Below are 22,861 nucleotides of genomic sequence, written 5' to 3' on the forward strand. Positions count from 1 at the left end.
GTAGCTCTCCCTCACTGAGCAGAATCATATCCGGACACAAGACTCCTTTTAAAATATGTAAATTAGTGTTTGCACTTATTCCAAGTAGACAAACATCAGTCCGATTGCTTTTGGAGGAAGAACTCTACTAGATAAAAACACTAGAAAAGATACGAGCATTTCAAAGATATTGACGTTTATTCGCCTGCCACAGCCATAGAACTGCAATCCCCATGATCATTTTTAAATAAAGCTAAAGGCAAAGCGCACATTTAAAAGCCTTAAATTGAGCTGCGATGGGGTTGGGGGGTGATCCTATGAGGATGGGGGGAGGTGGAGACAGAGGTACCAAAGTGCCCGATTATATATACATATATTTGTTGCTAGTGTGCTCTCCGTGTTGCTAGGATCCCAGGTTGTTTTTATAATTCTTAAAAAGTATTCTAGAGGTGCTTTTTACTTTCCCACCCCGGAGTTACTCAATACCACAAGCCGTCAGATTGCAGCTCCGCATCTTCAATTTTGCATCCACAACGCTTTTAATTAATATCTTTATTAAGGAAGAAAAAAATCTGAAGAGGGGAGATGGGGAAAAAACAACCTCAGTTCTTCCAGCAAGATGGCGATGGCACGTACATTTAATCTCCTAACAACAGTTAAGCACTCCCACAGGACTGGCAAATTAGGGTTAACACATTTAAAGAAACTGCCCTGCACCCCAATTCGTCACCTACCTTTCCCCCCTCCCCGATAACTTTTGTCGAGAAAGTATTTTTAAGTAATAGGATCGACTCCACCTTGAAAATCCAAGGAGGAACAAAACAGCCTATGTAAATCTCGATAACATTTTTGTGGGGGTTCAAAGTGATCCGAGGGCGGGGGGACAGGTGTAGTGCACGAATAGGGGGGTTTTCTGAAAAGGCGCCGACCCTAGGTTGACTAAGATATGGGGGCTTCGCGTCCCCCCTCCCCAATCCTTTCCTATATAGGCATACTTGTTATTATTTAGAAAACCACTGCGGCCAGTGAAATACTTTTTGGGGGAACAAGAGTTAGCGAGGCAAACTCCCCCTCCGTCCCTTTCTACCCCTTAGGTCAAGCAAGGCAGGCCTGTGCCCCCCACCCTGGCCACAGACCCCCAAGTCCAAGCAGGGGGCTGCCAGGTGCTCCTTGGGGGAGGGGATGGCTGCAAACTTCCCATCCGACAAAAAGGAAAGTTTTCGCAGCGCTAGGGCTTCGGGGAGGGGGCGTCTGGAGGAGGGGGTCCACGGGATGGGGGGCAAGGGTCCCCCTAAAGACCCCCCACCCTTGGGGGAGTCACTCCTCCCCCCTCCCCGGCCAGGTCTGAGCTGAGCCTCGCCTGGCTCGGGGCTCCCTGTGTTAGTTGGGGTCTGCTCCCGGGGCCCCTGCGCGGCTCTCGGGGCGCTCAGAGGGCCGGGACGGGGGTCCCCCGGTGGCTCAGGGGTGCCCCTTGGTCCTCGCCTTTCCCCCTGCCGGGGCTCCCCTCGGCTGCTCGGCTATGGGGGCGCAAAGGGGAAATGTCGCCGCGCCCCACTCGCACCCAGCGCCGTTTGGGGCGCCCTGAGGAGGCGCGGGACGGCGGGAGAGCGAGCCGGCGGCGGGGCCCAAGAGCTCAAGGACCGGAGCAGCCGGCGGCCGCGGTGCGGGGCCCAGGAGGCGCCGGGGGACGCGGGAAAAAGCCGCTTTAGGCGGCGGAAGAAACACAGATGTCAGCGGCGCGGCGCCATTCGGGGCCTGAACAGGCAGCCAGCAGCCCTGTCCTCACCGCGGTCCGCGCCTGAGCGCTAAATACCCGGATGCGCCGGCTGCTGCCTAGAGAGCCAGACGCAGAGCGGGAGGCACAGGCAGCAGCGGCGGCGGAGGAAGGAGGTGTCCAGTGGCGCCCCGGAGAGAGAAGCGGGGAAAGAGGGGGGCGAGCAGGGCCTGGGCCGCTGGACAGAGCTACGCCAGCGAGGGCTGACCGTGGCCGCTTGCCCGCGGAAGAAGCTGGTCAGGTGCACAGCAGAAGCCTGAGCCCGGGAGCTCCTTAAGTTTCCGTGGGGGGCATTCGCTGGGACGGCTGCCCAGACCACACCCCGCCAGCAGGAGCCTTAAGGGGGGCGACAGCCACACTCGCGCGTGGTGTTGTTTTAAGCCACGAGGAGACTCTTTGAGGGGGGTGAAAAGTGTTGCTCCCCTCATCAACAAGGGAGGAGTCCCACGTGCACCCGTGGCAGAGGCGAAGAGCCAGTTTTCCTGAAGGGAAACTTCCAAAGCGAGGATGACCGAGAACTCGTCCACGGCACCTGCTGCCAAGCCCAAGCGGGCCAAGGCCGCCAAGAAGTCGACGGACCACCCCAAGTACTCGGACATGATAGTGGCCGCCATCCAAGCCGAAAAGAGCCGAGCTGGCTCCTCGCGCCAGTCCATCCAGAAATACATCAAGAGCCACTACAAAGTGGGGGAGAACGCCGACTCCCAGATCAAGTTGTCCATCAAGAGGTTGGTGACGACAGGTGTTCTCAAGCAGACAAAAGGCGTCGGTGCCTCGGGGTCCTTCCGCCTGGCCAAGGGGGATGAGCCCAAGAAAGCGCCCGTCAAGAAGGCCAAGAAGGAAGTCAAGAAGGCCGCAACACCCAAGAAAGCAGCCAAGCCCAAGAAGGCTGCTGCCAAGTCGCCGGCCAAGAAGCCCAAACCTGCGCCCAAAAAAGCCAAAAAGAAGCCAGCGCCTGCTCCAAAGAAAGCCAAGAAGCCAAAGACTGTCAAGGCTAAGCCAGTGAAGGCGTCAAAGCCTAAAAAGGCAAAAGCGTCGAAACCCAAAGCAAAGTCCAGTGCAAAGAAGTCGGCCAAGAAAAAGTGAAGTGCAAGCTTGGGACCTTCTTTCTTGGACTTTCTTCTTGACCTCTACTCTGTAAATAGATTCCTTCTTTGTTCTCTACTCCTTTCTATTGCAGCTTTATAAAAGACTGAACTATTCCGCCTATAATGCTTTCAATCAATAGCTTTTTTAAATGACACTCATCAATATGAAAGTCCCCCCCCCTTTTTTTTTGGTTTGAATTTTTTCCCCCAATTAGAATTTTTAAAATAGATTTCTGTGTTCATCTTTCTTCTCCCTCTTAAAGGTATGCAATACTTGTTTGTGTTTTGAGCATGAGGGAAGACCAGGTCAGATAAGGGAATATTTTAGTGTTCCTATTGCTTGGAGATGATTTTTAGAAATATTTGAATTAAGAAAGGGACTTGCATTGGATGACTTTCTTAGCCAAGGCCCTGAAATGGTGGGATTAAGAAAATAACTAATAGTGGAAGCCACCTAAGATGGAATAGGGTAACTTCATTTTTTACAGAACTTCAAAATTTCATGGTGGCTAAGATTCTAATGTAACTGCATACATGTAGGAAGATGTCTTTCCAGCCCTGGGATGGACTGAGATAAGCTTTTCACTGCTCTTTCAAGGGGGGGGGGACTGTGCTGTTGTCTGGAGTGGGTGGTAGAGTTGGAGACAAGGAATTAAAATGAATGGGGGGGGGGGAGAGAGATCCTCTATTTAAAATCATGATAGTTTGACCACAACAAAGTGGGGATAGAGTGAAAATTTAATTTCCTGTCTCTTTCCAAACAAGTCTGACCACTGTCTTGGTCGCTGCCAACTTCCAGGTGTTAACAGAAGCTCCATTCTTCCCAACCCTTCAGTGCCTATCCACAGCTTTTTGTGTTTAAAGTCTTGTGTCTGCAGTGCATCCTACACCTCCAGCAATCTTTATTTTTTCAACTGTGGATCTTGAATGGGGCAGGGAGGGAAGAATGAATGTAGAGGGGGCAGACTTGTTATTGAGGTAACTTTATAAAGCTGTGTTACCATTGCTTAGGTTTGGGATTGGGGTTTTTCCCCATGAGGAGGGGGAATGGAAAGGATAATTTTCAGTACTCCCATTTTTATTTTCATTTTAAAAAGATATGCTTGTTTAAACAACGGAAGATTCTCATAGGACTGATAGCTGATTGTCCATTTTATTTTGTATGTGTAATTTTGTGCAAGAAGGATTTAGCTGTCTTTGTAATTTTAGAGTTAAAAATAAAATGTAAACAGCATAATGGCTTAGGTTTCCCACGGTGTACTGTCTTTTGCAATACAGCTATATAAAACAACATTGAAAATTCAGGCTCAGCTGTACATTCTCAAAATGGGACCATGCGCGGTTGATTCTGTAAAGTTTGAAGGGGGAAAGAGTTCTGCATCAGTGAAAGTGCAATGGAAGGAAACAAACTTCTGTTGGTGTCTAAACTATGGGAATACTTTCTTGGGTTATTGTGAAGAATCTGGATGAATGGAAAGTTTCACCATGAAAACCTCCACATAATTAGCCACTAGATGGCAGCCTAGCAAGGCATGATCTCACTTTACAATGGAAAAAAGGCAGTTAAGAAATAGTTGTGTGTTTCACAAGGAAAAGGCCAACCAATTTGCAAGTAGGTTCCTTAGTCCTATGCAAACTGATCCACAATATGTGGCAAGCATGTTTCAGCAAATGCAGTGATTAAGTACTATGGAATGTAAATGTATTTGTGAGCACAATAGACACGTGCATGAAAACCCAACTGTCAATTTCAGTTCTCCCACTTTTTCATTTTTCCAATCTTAAATTTTCCACATTTCTGTAGCAGTTTGGTTTTTTAAAAAAAATCCTCATGAAAAGCCACCAGCATTTTAAATTTCTCCTAATCACATTTTTGTATGCAGCTTTAACCAATGTACATTTCTTTTTTTGCAATGAATTGGCCATATGCAATTTTGTATGTTACTTCCATGGATACATTCATTTTTATCCACACTTTTCCCTAATATATGCATTTTTGCAAACAGTTTACTTGGAGAACTACATTACAAAATTCAGATAAGTATGAATTTTTAAGGATGGCTGTATTTCACTTGGTTCAGTAGAGTAGATCACACATTTAATGTTAAAAGAACTGAATTTCTCTCCCTTTGCTACCCAACTTTGCTCCTTGAGGTGTGTCCATTATATGTTTAAAACAGTGCTTCATTCTAAAGTCCACATGGCAAACACAGTTCCTATCCAAACACTGGTTTGCCACTACATGTTCTTATACTTGCCCACTTCACTGAAGATAACTGTGGGGGAGGGGAGCAGTTACTTTTCTGTTGCATAGTAACACAGTGAGATGCCCCAAGGCCCATGCTGGTCTACAATTACTGTTTCGGGTAAGAATAAAGGGCAGCATACATGGGAATGCAGGAAACAGATTTACAGAATGAATGCATCGGATCGCTTGAAATGCCCGTGAAGTTCTATGAAATTAAAATCAATGAAATATGTGTGGCATGCTTATAGATGGAAATTTTAGGTGGGAAAGGGACTTCTCTGCTGATCACCATATTACCACTTCCCCCATGTAAATCTAGGTCCTATCCAAATTCAGAATTTTGGTCCATTTAACTTTGGCTGTCTACACATTACTGGCTTAAACTGCAGCTAAACTGTTATTTTAATTGAGATTGAAGCTGGTTTGTGGGGAAAGGCATCAAAAGGTACTTGATTATAACAAATTACAGATTACATGTGGATTGTGGTTAATGCTGTGCGTACACCATTTCTCCAATCGGTGATGGGAGCACTCTGGATGCTGAGTAAACAGGTGTACATAGCCTTAGTATTGTCTACCCTGACCAATCCAGACTTGTCAAGGTTTCATAAAGGGGTCTTTCCCATCCCTAGTTGGAGAGGCTGAGAACTAAACCTTGAGACCTTCAACATGCAGAGTTCTCCACACTGATTCCCTACATCCAGGGTTAGGAGCTTCATGTGGTTTCCAATGCGGGGGTCACATGCAGGACCCACCCTGTGGAATATGTTGGATGCTGATGTGTGTCTGCATATTGTATAGTGCATCCACCACAATCTCTCACCATGCTACATAGTGGCAATGCACATTTCCTCATCTGCTTGTGATGCAGATCAGGTACGTCCATGTAAAACCACTGCCTCAGGCCAGTGCGCTTGTTAACTGCATTTTGCTAGTCTTTGTAGTGCACTGTTATGTGCAACATCAGGGCCAATGGGTGCTGATCATGGTGCAAGTTTTGTGCAACACTCACATGATGGCTCCCTCATAAAAATGCCATCCCATGCTGTTTTCTGTTCATTCCATATTTTCTCCAGAAATTTTGATAAGTGAAAACAACCAAGGGAATGATAAATCTGTATTGAATTGGGAGTAGGTGTATGGAGCACTGTTTTGATGAGGCTGACTTGTAGACACTGAACAAAATGTGCATGCATGAACAGCTCCACACTATACTGCCATGTTGAAGGTCCCAGTGTCACCAAGCAGAATGAAAGCCTGCAGATGGAACACAAAATATAGTTTCAATTTGTGGCTCTATTGCAATAACGTTCTTGGTATCACTTTATAAGTCGAGTTTTGAAAGTTGGGTGCCCAGCCTGTGCCTGGAAAAGGCACGAGAAACCCTACTCTATGACAAGGAAGAAACTGCAGGCAGCTGTCTCTCCTGTAGCAAGTGTCTGTCTCTGGCTGCCCTAGCCATAAACAAAGTCTGAGCAGATTCTGGCTGAGTAGATAGATAGCTTGTAGCACAGGTTGGGTTGGGTAGTGGGTAAAGCTCAGGGCAAGCCAGCGTGGAATATAAAAGAAAGCTTTGTTCTAATGCACAGCTGGTAGCTGTGGAAAACAGATGACCCAAAAAGAAAATTCAGTATATGTATCTCTGATGAAGAATTCTGTTGCCTCTCCCCCAGCTCTCTGCCCAAATCCTAATCCAGTTTGAGATTTCCAATGCTTGCATTTTCAACACAAATCTATGGCTTAACTAGTAGAGGCCGCTGCTTACTCTAAATATATAGAGATTGCATTGGCTTCAGTTTGTGCTGCTACCTTTTATAATGAGTTATTAATCCATTATTTCATTGTCTAGTAACATAATTTTGTGAGCAAAATCCAGAGCAGCAGTGGTTGGTGGTGTTACTATTAAAATGCTTTTTGCCTTCATGCAAGCTCGTAGGCTGACTTACAGATGCATACTTAAAACAGAATTAAAACAATTAAAACCTATAAACAGTATATTAAAAGTAGCAAAGGTTTATAAGGAACTGCAATTATTATTTTTTAATCAATGGGGATAAATTGGATTTAGGCTGCAGTCTTAACCCTACTCACTTGGGACTGAACCCCATTAAATCCAATAGGACTTACTTCTGAGCAGATGTGGTTAGGATTGCATTGCAAATTAAACCACTGCAATACTTTGCCAGCACATTGCACACATTTATACAAACAACATCCACTTAGGTGTGATGCCGGAATCTTCTGGGAATAGTCGCAGACTCAGACTCTCTGAGCACTTTTAAAAGAATGAAGAAGGAAAGAGGCAAGCAAATGTGAGGTTGTGTAACTACAGAGGAGGGAAACACATCTCTCTGCCAATGCTTCTGTGAAAGGTGGGAGAACAAACAGCTAGATCATTCATTATCAAATTTAAAAGATGGGAAGAAGGTGCTGAAGATCCCAGGCTAAACTTCAAGTCAGTTGACTCCATAAATTTCTTCCAGAATATACAAATTTTATAAAATTAAGGGTAATTTTCATTGCCCTGCCACTGATGCCAATCATATCAATTATTTAGTACTCTGTCACCAACAGCATTCACCTCTCACATTGTTCTGATCATGTGACACACTTTTTAAAATTCCTGCATTGGCTTTCTGCCTGTTCCTGCATCCAACACAAGTTCCTTGTCCTTCTCGTCAAAGCCATCTGTGTCCTCCTTGCTTCTCTCTCTGCTTTTATGTTCCAATAAATCCCTGCCCTGTGGTCTTCACTTCTCCAGCCCTCCTCCTCCACATTGACCACCATCCACAGCTTTCCAGCACACTTCAAAGACTGCTTTTTGTCCCTTACTGACCCAAGTGCCTCCTTTGATTAGATTTTTTAAAAAATGTAAGCTCCTTGTGGCAGGGACCTGTCCATCCACTGAAGCTGAATACTGAAAGATTCAGGACAAAACAGACAGAGGAAAGGCACATAGTCAAACTATGGAGAAAGCTCCCACAAGATGATGCAATGACCACCAATTTGGGTGTCTTTAAAAGAGGATTAGACAAATTCACGGAGGATAAGGCTATCAGTGGCTACTACCCATGTTGGCTATGTTCTCCCTCTACTGTCAAAGGCAGTATGAGACTGCCTGTCAATTGCGAGGAATCACAAGTGGAGAGAGTGCTCTTGCACTCAGGGCCTGCTTGGGAGCACCCTTGGGGTATCAAGTTGCCCTCTCTACGGACAGGATGCTGAAATAAATGGGCCTTTGGTCTGATCCTGCAGAGCTCTTCTTATATACTTATGCTCTGCACTTTCTTAAGCACTAATGCATGTGTCATGAGTGCACACACACCCCTATTATTTTATGTGCTGAACTAGGCACTTCAGTTTCTATGGAACCCACATCTGAAAGCATCAAACTTGTCCACCACACCTCCCTGTCCTCCTTATAGTTCTCATTTATTTCTATCCAACCCTCCAAGCTCAGGGTTTCTTCCTTCCCATTTCACTTGTGGTAGGTTAGGCTGAGAGATAATGGTGACCATATTCCCAAGAAAATTTTGTCACTGAACAGGAATGTGAACCTTTCCATATGCACACAGTCTAGCCTAACTGTGGATATCTGAAGGTGGGGCCAGCAGTGCAACCCTGCTTCCAGTAATCTCTCTTTCCATGGGAGGAAATTCCCCTTTTAGAAGTGCATTGTGTCATTAAAATTAATTCATAATGAATGGACATAGTATAAATCAAATGCACTCTAACCTAGAAGTATACATATTATATATTGATATATAGGTTGGTAATAGGTGGAGGAACAGCTTAAACATTCCAACAAACAGCTAAAGCCTACTGCCCCAGAACAGAGCCTCAGATCTCTCCCTCTCTAGCTTATTTTCTTTTTCACAGACCTAAAGCACGTCATCCTTAGCTAGGGTGCAGGTGGCAGGGGGTCAGAAAGACATATGCCCCTTTCAGGACCTTCCTGGTGTTTCCTAGCCAAGCCAAACCCATGTAAGCAGCCCTCTTAGCTCCATGAAACCTCTTCGGTCGAAACCTCTAATCTTAGCCACGCTCTTATTGTCCCTCATCCATCCCTAGGCCGCTTCTAGGGATCGGCGCAACACCTTTTCTACCGCAGGTCCTGCTGACCGGGCCGTAGGAAGTCAGGCCAGTTCAGTGGCCCATCTAAGCTCAGTACTGTGGACACTGACCGGCAGCAGCGGCTCTCCTGGGCTTCATACGAGAGAACGGAGTGAACCTCGAACCTTTTTCCTTCCAAAGCACCTGCTTTGCCGCTGGTATGGAACTTAAGACCGAACAACTATTAATTTATTTTAAAATTTTAGATCGCTTAAAAAAAAAAGAGTGTGTGAGGCGGGAGGCGGTAATAAGCATTTGTCGTCTGCACACAAAACGGTCCCGACCCGGATCCATGCCTGCAGTTCGCATACGGGGGAAATGTCCCATGGAAGCGAATGACAATCCTCCCCCAAGTATAAATTGAAGCAGGGTGCGGGGGCTGAATAGATATGGATGGAGAAAAGGGCTAGCCCGAATACACCACCGTAAGGTCCCGCTCCATATCGTGCACTGGAAGCTTGCGTTAAAAATCATGGAAACTTACCCAAAAAAAAGCAGTGAAAGTCATATCCACGAAGCTGAGAGCATCCTGCAATTGGCACCTCTTCCCGCAGCCCGCGTCTTCTTCTCTGCCCCTTTAAATGAGCTCCGCCGCCCATTGGTCGTGCTTCCGCGGAGGCCTGATTGGCTGGCTCGGCCTACGCCTCCAGCGACCTGCCTCTCGCCTCTTCTTCTTCCTCCTCTCTTTTGCTTTGCACGCGGAGCTCGGCGATGTGGTGGTGCAGACACCTCTTGAGGACCCCGCTTTCTTCGGGCCTGGGCAGCCCCTCCCGGGCCCAGTCTGCCCTGGCGCAGCTGCAGCAGGTGCTGGAGGGGGAGCTCGAGGGCATCCGCGGCGCGGGCACCTGGAAGGACGAGAGGGTGATCACCTCGAGGCAAGGACCGCGCATCCAGGTGGAAGGCAGCCGCGGAGGTAGGTGGGCAGGCGGGAAGGCACCCTGCTGGAGGCAAAATCCCGGGGCGGGGACTTGGATAGGAGAAAGAGAGCTTCGGCTGGAGTTGCCTTATTATTATATTAAATTAATGAATTGAATTTTGCCAGTCGCTTTATCATGCCCAGGGCAACCTAAAGCGACTTAACAACCAAAACAGACAGACAATAAACCCTAAATACAGTGCTTTTTCCCCTAAAAAAAGTTTTGTTTTGTTTTCTTTTTCATAATATTTTTATTCACTTTCCAATACAAAATTATACAGTCCATACAACTTAGTTACATCCCATTTCTCCTTGTTGACTTCCCTCAACCCATCTGATATTCCTTCGTTTCCTTACTTTCTCCACATTTCTAAAATTATAATTACAAAAAATGTTCTAGGATACTCTCATTTTCCTACTCATATTGAAATACTGCCCCTCAATGAGGCCAAACTTAAATTTGCAAAATGTTTAGGGGTATGCTTCCCCCCAGAAAAAAGCACTGCCTGCATAGATACATTAAAACCAAGAGGAAAGAGATTAAAACATTGCACTCACTTCTAAAAGGCAACAGGTAGTTAAAGGCCTTGTTACAGAGGAAAGTTTTTGCCTTAGGCAAATAGGATTCCTTTTGACAGCTCCAAGAGAACATAGCCGCCTTTCTTCCCCCTTCCATCAGGGTTCCTTGGCCTGTTAAACTTGTTGAACTTAGGTGCTGGTTATAAGGAAAAGCATCATGGCTCCTATTACCCTCAGCAATGTAATTTATCTAGTGAGTGCTGCAGTTCCACTGAGCTATGCAGAACGAAAAGTATACTTGCAAACAGGTGTTGGCTAATAGCCTGCTCACAAACAAAAAGGAGGAAGGAAAAACTGACACAGGGCCTGAATGTTGTGGATTAAGCTTGTTTCTGTTTTGCTATTCATCTGCCTTGTGAAACTGATGGATCAGCTGGATCCAACCTTTTAAACAATACACTCATCCCCTACAACTACCTCTTTTCCTGTGCCCCAATCCATGTTTTCACACTCTTTGGGCACTGTAAAAGCCCTCCCTTCTATCAATATGAGTTACCATTCTCTAACTTCAGCCACGGCTAGACTAATAACACTGAACTGATTTTTTCCCCACCAAACGTAAAGCGATTTCCTTAAAACTGACTTGATATGAAAACTAATCATGTCTGTAATAGCCTATTATATAGATTACTAAGTATTATTTATTCTTACAAAATGAGCCACAATTGTGAGAATATATATTGTTGTAATTGATATAGCCAGTAGAAACTTAGCATATGTTTGATGGAACATTCCTTAACTGGACTGTTTCCATAGTTCTGATCCTGTGCTCAGTACTCTTGGTGTGTTTGTTTTAGCTCTTTATCTCATGGAGGCTTGATTAGTTGACCTGGTTCCAAGTAGCGTTGTTAAACAAATGGAGAGAGAGTTTTAGTTCTGCTTTTCTTACCAATTGCCAGGTCTTTTTGTGTAAACTCCAGAATTTTGACTTATTGCCTAATGTCTTTTGAGTTGAGTTGTCATTTTTGAGAAAAAGCTGTATCCTTTCCATTTAATTCATCAGGGATGAGGAATCTGTGGCCTTCCCAATGTGGTTTGACACAGTTTGCACCACCCTTAATAAGGAAGATTAGTCATGGTGGCTGGAGTTGATGACTGTCCAACGACATCTGGAGGCCACAGATACTTGACCTGTGTTTGAACTATGTAGCTGCTGCACACACAAACTGGGGTGGGGGGCACTTGATGGAGCTCTGCTTTGAACTGTAATTTCTCATGAATCAAATTCTCCTCCTCCAAAGATTTCAAGCAGCCAGTTCTTTCAAGTTATCTGTACATTTCAAGTGGCTAAAAATACAGTGCGTTACATAAGCGCAAATTCTCAGCATCAAAAATGGGCTAGAAAGTTTGATTTGGGATTTTAACTTTAAATTCCTAGCATTTCAAGTGGGCATAGTGCTTCGTCACAAAGTAGGCATTTAATATCCTCTGTTTTACAAACATGTCCAAAGCTACCAGTAAATTGTTTGTTTCGTTTAATAAAATTTGCTGCTTGATTTGTAATAAAATCTCTCTCCCTAGCCAGCCAGCCAGCCAACCCTCTCCACCCCAAATTTCCTTAAGCTGGGTAAGGTAGGGTGGACATGGCATATGAGTATTGCAACAGCAGTGACTTCTTTTCTCATTTCCCTCTACAGAAGCATTATGCTATGAACACCACCTGACCTCTAGCTCCAACTATAGGGAAGAGACTATAACTGGGTGCAGTCTTCTCTAACCAGGTGCCTTCTGTATATTTTGGACTACAACTCCCATCTGCCCAAGAAGGAATAGTGAATGGTGAGAGATGATGGGAGTTGCAGTGCAAAATATCTGGGTATCGCCAGGTGGGGGGGGGGGAGGCCGGCTTGATGGGGGAACTCATGGTTTGCATGTAGAAGGCTCCAGTTTCAGCCCCCACCATCTCCAGTTAAAGGGATCAGATAGTGGGTGGTAGAGAAAACACCTGCTGGAGATCCTAAAGAGCATCACTGAAGACAGTAGAGAGCTAAATAGCCTGGCGTGGTCCAAGGCGACTTCCTATGTTCCTAGAATCAAAGTGAGAAATGTGCAACTACTTAAGAAGATGAATAAGGTAAGAGTGTGTGTGCATCACTCGTTTGTTTCAATCTTCTTCTCGTTGTTGCAGATATCCTGAATTTTTGTGCCAACAATTACCTAGGATTGTCCAGCCATCCCAAGGTGATCCGTTCTGGACTGGAGGCCCTGGAGAAGTATGGAGCTGGCCTCAGTTCCGTCCGCTTCATCTGTGGAACACAAGTAGGGATGAGCAGGAGTGTTGCAAAGACCTAACCATATTTGCAGTGCAAGCGTCTGAAAATGCCTCTGGCCTGCTTCAAGTAATTGCTTTGAGGGCAAGCTTCTTGATTAAAACTGCTATTGTTTTAGCAATTAAGGAAAAGCTCTGGCTGCATTGATGCTTTTTTATTAATTCACAAGCAGCTGTAATCCAAGGACTTTGCATTTTTGTGGGGGGGGGAGGGGAGAAGGAAATTCAAAGTTCTGCATGAAGAAAACAATGAAAGTGTGTAGCAGTAATGATGCAGAATAAGCATATTTACGTGTATTTGCATGCTATGCATAATTTTACACTTCTTATGGTTGTGGGAAGAAGCAGTAAGAAGAAACCACACAGAGCACCCTGTCTCCACCCCATAGCTGACTATTTGATATTATCAGATGTTACCCACACACTCTCAACATGTACAGGCTAGAAACATCACTTTAAGGGAAAAGATTCCCACGATGCGCAAGTTAACAATTTCTGCCCCTAGGCAGCTACACAGCCCCACCTAAAACTATCCCCATAGAATGATGACGCAGCTCCTCTTGGGGAAATTTTCTCATGTGTCTCAGAAGTGGTCCTGAACAACAAAAGACATCTTTCTAAGGCTTCAGTGCACCTTCATTGATGAAGAACCTGTCATCATGCACAGGAATTAGCCTTTGAATTGAGTGCGGACACATACACCTTCCATCACCCACTCCCCAAGAAAAAATAATAATGGGAAGGATCACTGTACACGCCTATCCACCACCACACACACAGAGCTGCCAAACTTATCGGTACAGTGGTACCTCTGGTTATGTACTTAATTCATTCCGGAGGTTCGTTCTTAACCTGAAACTGTTCTTAACCTGAAGCACCACTTTAGCTAATGGGGGCTGCTGTGCTGCCGCTGCGCAATTTCTGTTCTCATCCTGAAACAAAGTTCTTAACCCGAGGTATTATTTCTGGGTTAGCGGAGTCTGTAACCTGAAGCATCTATAACCTGAAGCGTATGTAACCCGAGGTACCACTGTATATCAATTTGCCAATATACAACCTCGGGGGAAATGAATTTATATCTTAAATTTCATAGCTGGAAGCGGTATGTCTCTGCTTCCCGTTTGCTGGGAAGCGCAAGTAGAGAGAGTGCTGTTGCGTTCAGGTCCTTCTTGCTGTCTCCCCATAGGCATCTGTTTGACCATTGGGGGAACAGGATGCTGGAATAAATGTGCTTTTGGCCTGATCCAGCACGACTCTCCTTAATGGTGGTATTTCCACAGTCATCAAGATGTTTCTGGCAAGAAAGCTGGGCCTGTTTTGGATGGTGGGAAGTGATAGCCTTTCCCATATGCCTGTTTCAGTCAAGGTAGATCCTACAGAATAAAAGGTATAGTCATGTAGATGTTTCAGTGCTGGGCCCTGGGGGCAAGCAGACTGGCTAAGGAGGACTGGAGTACAGTGGTACCTTGGTTGTTGAACTTAATCCATTCCGGGAGTCCATTCGACTCCCAGAACCATTCAAAAACCAAGGTGTGGCTTCCAATTGGCTGCAGGAGCTTCCTACACTTAATCAGAAGCCATGTTGTTTGTTTGGCTTCCAAAAAACATTTGCAAACCTGAACACACACTTCCAGGTTTGTGGCGTTCAGGAGCCGATTTGTTCAGGAGCCAAGCCATTCAACAACCAAGGTACCTCTACAAATCTTAGCAGGGATGGAACCCTGGAACAAAAGAGGATCCCAATTTAACTTTCAGTGTTTATAAATAAGTGATCTAGGATGTCTGGCTATAGCATTAATGATGACAATAATATATAATGTATTAAATTTGTTAGCTGCTGTATGAGGAAAAGAAAATGTCTCAAAGCAACATAACAGGATAACCATTGGAATCTTCTGTGCTTTCTCATTAGAATATACACAAGGATCTGGAGGAGAAGATTGCCCGTTTCCATCAGAGAGAAGACACCATTCTCTACGCCAGCTGCTTTGATGCCAATGCTGGGATCTTTGAGGTTCATAGCACTTTGTGTGTAGGAAGTTGGGTGTTGGTGGTGGTGGTGGGGGGGTCAGTGGAAAGCATCAAAATCCCGAGCAACTCTCTTTGTGACAGATTTCTGGAGGGGTAGCCATGTTAATATGTTGCACCAACAGGGAACTAAGAATCTCACGGCACTTAGAAACTAAGCAACTTTATTATAGCATAAGTTTTTGTGGACTAAGGTTTACTTCATAATATGCATGGTTATCTTCAGTTGGCAGACATGCACAGCCACATACTGGGAGGTGTGTGTGTGTCAGTGAGAACAAAAGGAAAGAGCGTGCAAAAAATACAGATAGTTCATGACAATTTTGTTAAAGTGGACTTGGGGAAGTTATGGCTCTTCAGAATCTGCTGGGCTACAGATCCCAATATCCCTGACCATTAGCCACACTGGGTGGAGTAACATCTGGGCCACAGGTTAGCAACCCCTGTGTTAAACTTCTATGTATCCAAAAAATCACACAGAGCATTCACAATGACCATAATGGATAACACAAGCGTCACAACATAGTTATTTTATTTATTAGTTTATATACCACCTTTTTCTTTGAAGGGGCTCAAGGTAGTGTACATGGTTCTTGTCCTCCCCATTTCATCCTCACATCAACCCTGTGAGGGAGGTTAGGCTAAGAGATGGTGACTGGCCCAAGATCACCTAGTGAGCTTCATGCATGAGTGGGGATTCAAACCCTGGTCTCCCAGGTCTAACCATTATACAACACTGGCTTAAGTTAGATAGCCCTTGTATTGGGAAAGAAAAATGCCACAGGACCCTTGTGGGCATTTTTTAATAGTATGTGGAGTAGCCTATTATTTTAGGGAAGTATGAAACATCAGTTGTTAAGTGATGTATCTTAAGCAGGTGCTTGCTGTAACTATTCTCTCTGCCTTCCGGCACCTACAGGCTCTACTGACCCCTGAAGACGCAATACTTTCAGATGAACTGAATCATGCCTCGATCATTGATGGGATCCGGCTGTGTAAAGCCAACAAATATCGCTACAAGCACATGGACATGCAGGACCTGGAAGCCAAGTTGCAGGATGCCCAAGTAAGTTGGTGCTGTGGCTCCAAAGCAATGTCAGATTGCTGCTTTCCCAAGTGTCCACCTCCCCATGAGCAATTTTCCTTAGGTTCTTGCTTACTTGCTCTCCACTGACCACATCCCTGCTCGCTCTCCTACGCAGAAATATCGTTTGAGGATGGTGGCTACGGATGGTGCTTTCTCCATGGATGGTGACATTGCTCCCTTGCAGGAAATCTGTAGGCTTTCCCAGAAATACAAAGCCATTGTTTTTGTTGATGAATGTCATGCCACTGGATTTCTTGGGCCCAACGGACGGTAAAAAATATCAAATTATTCTATTTTGTCGCATTCTTTGTTGCTGTCGTTTTTAGCAAAGAAAAATTATCGCAAGTGATTTCTAACTATATAATAAAATTGTAAGGATGTTGTCAAGGTGCAGTTTGCTGCAGCCATGTGAGCTGCAGCAAGGCAGCGAATAGCATGTGGGCAGCCCAGGCAGGCAGGTGAATGAACAGGTGGTCATGGCAAACCACAGAGGAACACCAGGACACCATACTGATGCTGCTATTTTGGCCTCAGCAGGGTCAGAGACCGAGGAGGAGGGAAATGATCCCAGAGCCAGATGGTTGCTGGAGAGTTGCCCCAGCCTGTCCTGCCTCTTGCTCTGTAGCTTACCTGTGCTGGGGTTTGAGTGACCTGTAAGGGTGGGTTTGGCAAGGTGGGCCAAGTGTAAAGGGAGGGGGGTTGGTCAAGCATAGGGAGCGGGGAGGGAGGTTGGCAAACGAAGTGAGCAAGGGTAGCAGCCCTGAGAATAATGAGTCAGGATTAATTTTGTGCTGCTTTTTAGCCCCCAAAGTGGCACACCAGTGAAAATACAGTATCAAACACACTATATAAAACCCAGCGTTGCATTATAAGATGATAGTGACAATGATAATAATGACTTAAAATAGCAGAATATAAAGCAGACTCTGGGGCGAGAACAGCAGTTCGGTCATCATAAAAAGACCAATGGGATGGTTGAAGAAGAGTGATATCTTTTATGCCCTGGCTAAGTTAGCTCATAGCAGTAAAACAGGAAGCTTAATAAACCACACTGTACTTTTTTATGGCTTTTATAGAACACCCATTAACTGGCCTATGTTGTGGACCTCCTTGTAATCTTGTGATGTAAGGGCTGTATACAAATTGGATAAATAATAATATTAATGGAAAGAGGGCAAAAAATCAGGAAGGAGATTGCTTTGTCTTCTGTTTGAACTCAAGATCATGGTTTGCTGTTCTGTAACAAACCACAGTCTGTAAGCAAACAACAAACCATGGTTTAATCCTGGCTAGCAGTTCGGGCTTCTTAGAAGGGAAGCAAACCTGCTGTGGAGTCTGTTCCATTAGAGTGAATGGGGCACTGTCTCACCAACCTGCCTTACTATTTAGGTAGGTTAGGCTGAGAGTTGGTGACTGGCCTACATTTATATTCATAGCTGTTTCCCAGATGATGTGCAGGCCGTCACAGCATTTCCAGTTGCTGGGGATGATGGGAGTTGTAGTCCAGCAGCACCTGGAGGAGAAAGCTTCCCCAGCTCTGGCACAGACGAATGGGAGAATTCTGAAGCCTAAGCTAATAACAGTTATTTTCTCCTTGCAGGGGCACTGACGAACTCTTGGGAGTGATGGACCAAGTCACTATAATCAACTCCACACTTGGGAAGGCGCTTGGGGGAGCAGCAGGTGCAGTTGTTAACTTGTAGTACCCTAATTAGAAGTGTAGGGGAGAAAAATACATTTATTTATTTATTTTTTGTATTAATAAATTCTGCCCTGCTTGGCTTTCCAAACTCAGAACAGCTGACATCTTCTTCACCACCATCCATTTCCCAGAGCTCCCCCTGTTCATTATTCTTCCTCTCACTTCTCTTTCACAGAGATGATTTGAGAGGCAGGTTGGTTATGTCATCTTTGAGCCAGAGCTAGAGAGGTTAAACACAAGGAACATCCTTGAATATGGGGGCAGGGAATAGAGTCAAGAGAAACCACTGAGTTGAAGGAAGCCGTTTCAAGTAAAAATTGGAGAGCAGCAAAGTCCCCAGCCCCCAATTCTGCCTTGACTTTGGCAGCACCTGATACCTTAAAGCGCAGATTGGGAATCTCAGGCATTGGGGCAGAATGTGGCCCTCCAGGCTTCTCTGCCTGGCCCCTGGAACTCTTCGGAGGCAATGCCCCTCGTCTGGCCAGCCCCCTTCTCCGTAGACCACAGCCCTTACTGTCTCTGCTCTGTGCTCAAATGCTTTTGCCTGGCTGGAATATACCCTTGAACTGTGATAATGTATTTCACTTGCTTGGATGGAGAAGAGAGAGGTGTGTGTTTGTGTGTGTAGAAAACCTGTGTGTGTGTGTGTGTGTGTGTGTGTGTGTGTGTGTGGTTGCAATGCAGCCTGCTGTGTAAAGGTAAAAGTGCATCCTTGGCTCTGCCCACTTTCGTCCCTCTCCCTGCCCCTGCCTTAAAGGAAGAGTGGTTCATTTCTGAGCATCTGCCATTGACAAAATCCATTTTACAATCTAGAAGGGATTGCTCTAGAGCTGGTGTGAGGACCTATTGGCCCTCCCGTCGTTGCTGAACGACAGCTCCCATCACCCCCAGCAAGCATGGCCGCAGCAGGGATGATGGCAGTTGTAGGCCAGCAACATCTGGAGGGTCAAAGGTTTCCCACACCTCCGTTGGGTAGAGCAGATGAGCACAACAAATGAGTGTCTCCCTCCGCCCCCTTGAAGAGCACAGTCATCTATGTCATCTATGGTGGCCCATTGGGGCCTTGAACTAACCTTGTCTTGCTTCTCTTTGCAGGTGGCTACACAACCGGCCCCAAAGCGCTCATTGACCTTCTGCGCCAACGTTCGCGCCCTTACCTCTTTTCCAATAGTTTGCCTCCTGCCGTGGTGGGCTGTGCCTCCAAGGCTCTGGATCTCCTCATGGAGAGCAATGCCATTGCACAGTCCATGGCTGCCAAGACCACACGGTAAGGGAGCCTGTCATTTATCTAGAGCATTTATACCCTACCTTTTGTTCAAATTGTCCTCAAGATGGTTTACAACCCACAGTGCTCACCCCTTCTTAGGATACTCCATTTTCCTTCCTGGTTTTCCACCTTCTTTGGCCACTGAACATGCTGAACCCTCATTGGGCTTTTTTGGGGGGGAGTTTGCTCAGCTAGTCCCGTTCCCCCCGAAAGTACTATTTGTACTTTTGTACATCTTTTGGTTCCTCCAAATATACTGTCGTCTTCCTTTCATTTGTCACTGGTCACATTTTGACTTATAGCTGTCGGCACTCCACACACCGGTGCTTTATTAGAGGGTGTGATGTTTTCTGCTGTCAGAAGAGTTTCTGTGTCAGAATGGAAGCAAAATAGTACACAGTCCCTTCCACAGACGTAAATGGGAGAGGGAGGGAGTGCTCCGTAGAGGGGACAGGCAAAGCAGGTCCCACGCTGAAGGCGTTCCTCTTCCTTGCAGTTTCCGAAGCAAGATGGCGGCAGCTGGATTCACCATTTCAGGGAATGACCACCCTATTTGCCCTGTGATGTTGGGTGATGCCCGGCTGGCGTCCTTGATGGCTGATGACATGCTGAAGAGAGGTAACCAATGTGGGACAGGGGATGCTTCACGTAGCTTATGATATCTTTGGGTGTTACTGCCTGAAAAGCCCTGGGATGGCTTTAAGAACTTTTGAGTTGGGAGGAAAAACCCAGAGACCCTTCTTTGCTTTGGAAGCTGTCACAATCGGTGTGGCTCTCCTTGTATCCCCATTTCATGTGAAGCCAATTCTGCACAGCAAGTAACTCAGGGAAGCAAGTAAAGGGAACTCCCAGGCAGCCTCTGAGGACAAAAGGAGGAAACCTGATGAGCTAATTCTTGCTTTAAGACACAGAGTGCATCTTTATATATCAAGCATGAATTGTGTTTTGCATTTCAGAGCTAATAAAATTGGCTGGGCTGTTTTTTGTTTTGCTTTATATTGTGCATTATGCTATACTAACTAGCATTCTCAGCACTTCTTGTAAAATAGGTATTTAATAATACAGACCCTGTTCCTGGTTAAGGCATGGCAATTCTGTCTTCAGATCCCTAACCTCCATGCTGTGTACCAGTTGCTTTACCATAGACACAGCATGGGACTCTTATTTAAACCTCCTTTGTTTTTCTCCTCCCTGTCTTGACTCTTAAGTGTTCCTGCATTTCTCTTAATGATTTGGCAGTGGCATTATCCCCGATCCCCTATACCAGTGGTCATGAACCATAATCTGCCTGCCAATATGTGTTGCTGCTCCTGCTACTTTCATTTCAGAGACTGTTTTGAGAATGCGCCACATGTAGAGACTAGACCTCATGCCTCCAACCCATGTTGCTTCTTGCTCAGTTTCCCTCTTTCTTCCTGTTCTGAGGGGTTACTCCAGAACAGGCAGCAATTCAATATACCCACTTGTGCCTCCACCCTGGGCGGAAGCTGGGATGAATGCCATTTGTCGAACTTTTTGCTTGTTGTACACTGTTAAGTATAAGAGGGGCATCATAGTGCTGTCTGACAAGGACAGCATAAAGCTGCAGCATTGAATCAAATCTGTTTGATCCATTTTTTAAAAAAATAATAATAATCTGCCATCTGAAAATAAGCATATAAAAATACTAAGTAATTGCAACTTTAAAAAAACTTCAGTTGGCCAGTCTTAAGAGGCATTTCTGCTTTTCTCTCACTTAAGTTCCTAAAACGATGTTTGCTACACATCCAAAAACATTATGGATAAGAACAGCCTGCTGGCATCCTGTTCTCACAGTGACCAACCAGCGCTCTCCACTCCTGCAGATTCCTGCTCCTTGATTCAGTGCTACTTTCCCCCTTTTCAACCCAGATTTGCTCAGTCAAGTGACGTCCTTCCAGAGCTGCCTTTCTGCTTTGGTTTCAATCACACCTTAACAGCAGCAGAAGTCCCTCTAACCTGTCACAGAGCCCCTCCTGCATCTTCCAACAGGAATTTCCCTGGCAGCTCTGTAGAGGGCAGCATTGTCTCCAGAAAACCATCCTGGAAGTTTGACACTGGTAAACACACACCCCTTATTGTACTCTTGGTCGCAATCCAGAGCTGGCCTAAGACAAGACCTGATCCAAGAGGTGCGCCATCTGCCACACTGGAATAAATCTTGGGCAGTACTAAACAACAGTCTGCAACCCAAGAAGTGGTTGGCTAGTTCAGAGCAGTATAGCATTGTCACCTTGCCAACTGCCTTTTTGGTCCTCCTGGGCTGTATGACAGCTAGGGTGATAGTCTGCAGTGCGAGAGGGTAGTGAAGGCAGCCAAACCAAGTCCTCTTACTTCTTAGCTTTCCCTCTGCCACCATGTGTATATCTTTATTTTCTCTGACTCTGGGTGCGTCCAACATGGTAAAACATCAAATATTAAAAACTTCCAATAATAATAATAATAATAGGGTTGGGGACCCTGGTGCAGTTTCTGAGCATGTGGAGCTTTGCTATTCTCAGCAAAACACTAAGAACATAAATAAGAGATTCAGGGAGTGGGGATCTGTCACCGGCTTCCTGCAAGTTGCCTGGCAAGAAGCTTGCATGTGCTGTTGTACAGAAATATCTGCACAATGGAGATGGAATTTAACCATTGATACAGTGTTGGGTTTTATCCCGAGTGATGCTTAACAATCCGCATCAAATGTATATTCTGTAGGTCAGCCTGGCAGTGAAGTTCATGAAATTGTGGACGTTAGTCAAACGTGGCATGCCCCCATATGAGTTACAGGGATGGATGCTGATATTTTAATGCATTGTTTTCTTAAATTGTGTAATCTTATATTCTTGTGATATATTTGTTTATGCATTTTTGTGTGCTGCCTTGTGAAAGGGTTTTATTTATTAATCTCTGTTTATTATTTATTTTACTCATTTATTAAAGAAACAAAACAAGGTCTTGCTTATGCAGTTGATCTGCTGCCTCTGCTAACACTCATCTCTCTCCCCCCGCCCCTTTCTCACCTGTCAGGCATCTACGTCATTGGATTCAGCTACCCCGTGGTGCCCAAGGGAAAAGCTCGCATCCGGGTGCAGATCTCGGCTGTTCACAGTGACGAGGATATTGATCGGTGTGTGGAGGCCTTTGTGGAAGTTGGCCGTAAGCACGGAGCCTTGCCTTGAATGGCTGAAGATCGTGAGCTGTAGGGTGCCTTTCGAACCCTGAAACCTGCAGGTGGACCGTGCTGCTTTTCAGAGAGGTGGTAGTGGCTTTGAAAAGAGGCGTTGCTCACATCACTTTTGGTGCTCTGTTGCCAGACTCTAGAACCTGTGCATTCTACCTCTGCTTAAGGAGGACCGCAATGTGCCTGGAGGAGAGTAATAAAGGTGATACTGACCCTAGACTGAAGGAAGCTTTTTGTTGGTACAACACATCTGCTGAAATAAATTTGCTCATGGAGAGACAGTGCTGGTACTTTTATCTTGTGCATCAATGATGCATATTTGCCTTTGTATATATCTTGATCTGCTGATATTTCCCCCTCCCCTGCCCTGAAATGACGCTAAAGGCAGGAATGGGTAATACAATGAAAAGAGTTGGCTTCGGACCAATTTCCGTAGTGTCAAAAGTCCACCTACTTGGGTAGCTTTGAAAGGCGATTGTACAAATTCATGGAGGAGGAACTTATTCACAGCTATTAGTTATGATGACTATATACTCCCTCCAGAATAAGAATTTAAGAAGAGGCTGCAGGATCAGGCCAGGGGCCCATCTAGTCCAGCATCCTCTTCTCATTGTGTCCAGCCAGATG

General features: G+C 45.5%; 2 protein-coding genes across 2 annotated transcripts; both read left to right on the plus strand.

The window, feature by feature from the left end:
- The first annotated feature begins 1,795 nt into the window (after positions 1–1,795).
- On the plus strand, positions 1,796–4,078 carry H1-0 (H1.0 linker histone). Its single transcript, XM_083462434.1, has one exon. The coding sequence runs from the start codon at positions 2,261–2,263 to the stop codon at positions 2,837–2,839; it is 579 nt and encodes a 192-aa protein (XP_083318560.1). The 5' UTR covers positions 1,796–2,260; the 3' UTR covers positions 2,840–4,078.
- A 5,795-nt stretch (positions 4,079–9,873) lies between these two features.
- GCAT (glycine C-acetyltransferase) lies at positions 9,874–22,515 on the plus strand. Its single transcript, XM_083462356.1, has 9 exons — positions 9,874–10,115; positions 12,826–12,956; positions 14,879–14,980; positions 15,914–16,060; positions 16,197–16,351; positions 17,682–17,764; positions 18,879–19,050; positions 19,547–19,668; positions 22,081–22,515. The coding sequence occupies exons 1-9, from the start codon at positions 9,914–9,916 to the stop codon at positions 22,230–22,232; spliced, it is 1,266 nt and encodes a 421-aa protein (XP_083318482.1). The 5' UTR covers positions 9,874–9,913; the 3' UTR covers positions 22,233–22,515.
- Positions 22,516–22,861: the final 346 nt, after the last annotated feature.

This window comes from Podarcis liolepis (genome assembly GCF_965112155.1).
Source record: "Podarcis liolepis genome assembly, chromosome: 10".
NCBI lineage: Eukaryota > Metazoa > Chordata > Lepidosauria > Squamata > Lacertidae > Podarcis > Podarcis liolepis.

What these genes read in the sequence shown, in the direction of transcription:
- H1-0 (XM_083462434.1), top strand. Translation starts at nt 2,261, where the DNA reads ATGACCGAGAACTCGTCCACGGCACCTGCTGCCAAGCCCAAGCGGGCC.
- GCAT (XM_083462356.1), top strand. Translation starts at nt 9,914, where the DNA reads ATGTGGTGGTGCAGACACCTCTTGAGGACCCCGCTTTCTTCGGGCCTG. An exon ending in GGTGGAAGGCAGCCGCGGAG is followed by an intron (nt 10,116 to 12,825) that starts GTAGGTGGGCAG and finishes TCGTTGTTGCAG; the next exon opens with ATATCCTGAATTTTTGTGCC. An exon ending in CCAATGCTGGGATCTTTGAG is followed by an intron (nt 14,981 to 15,913) that starts GTTCATAGCACT and finishes CGGCACCTACAG; the next exon opens with GCTCTACTGACCCCTGAAGA.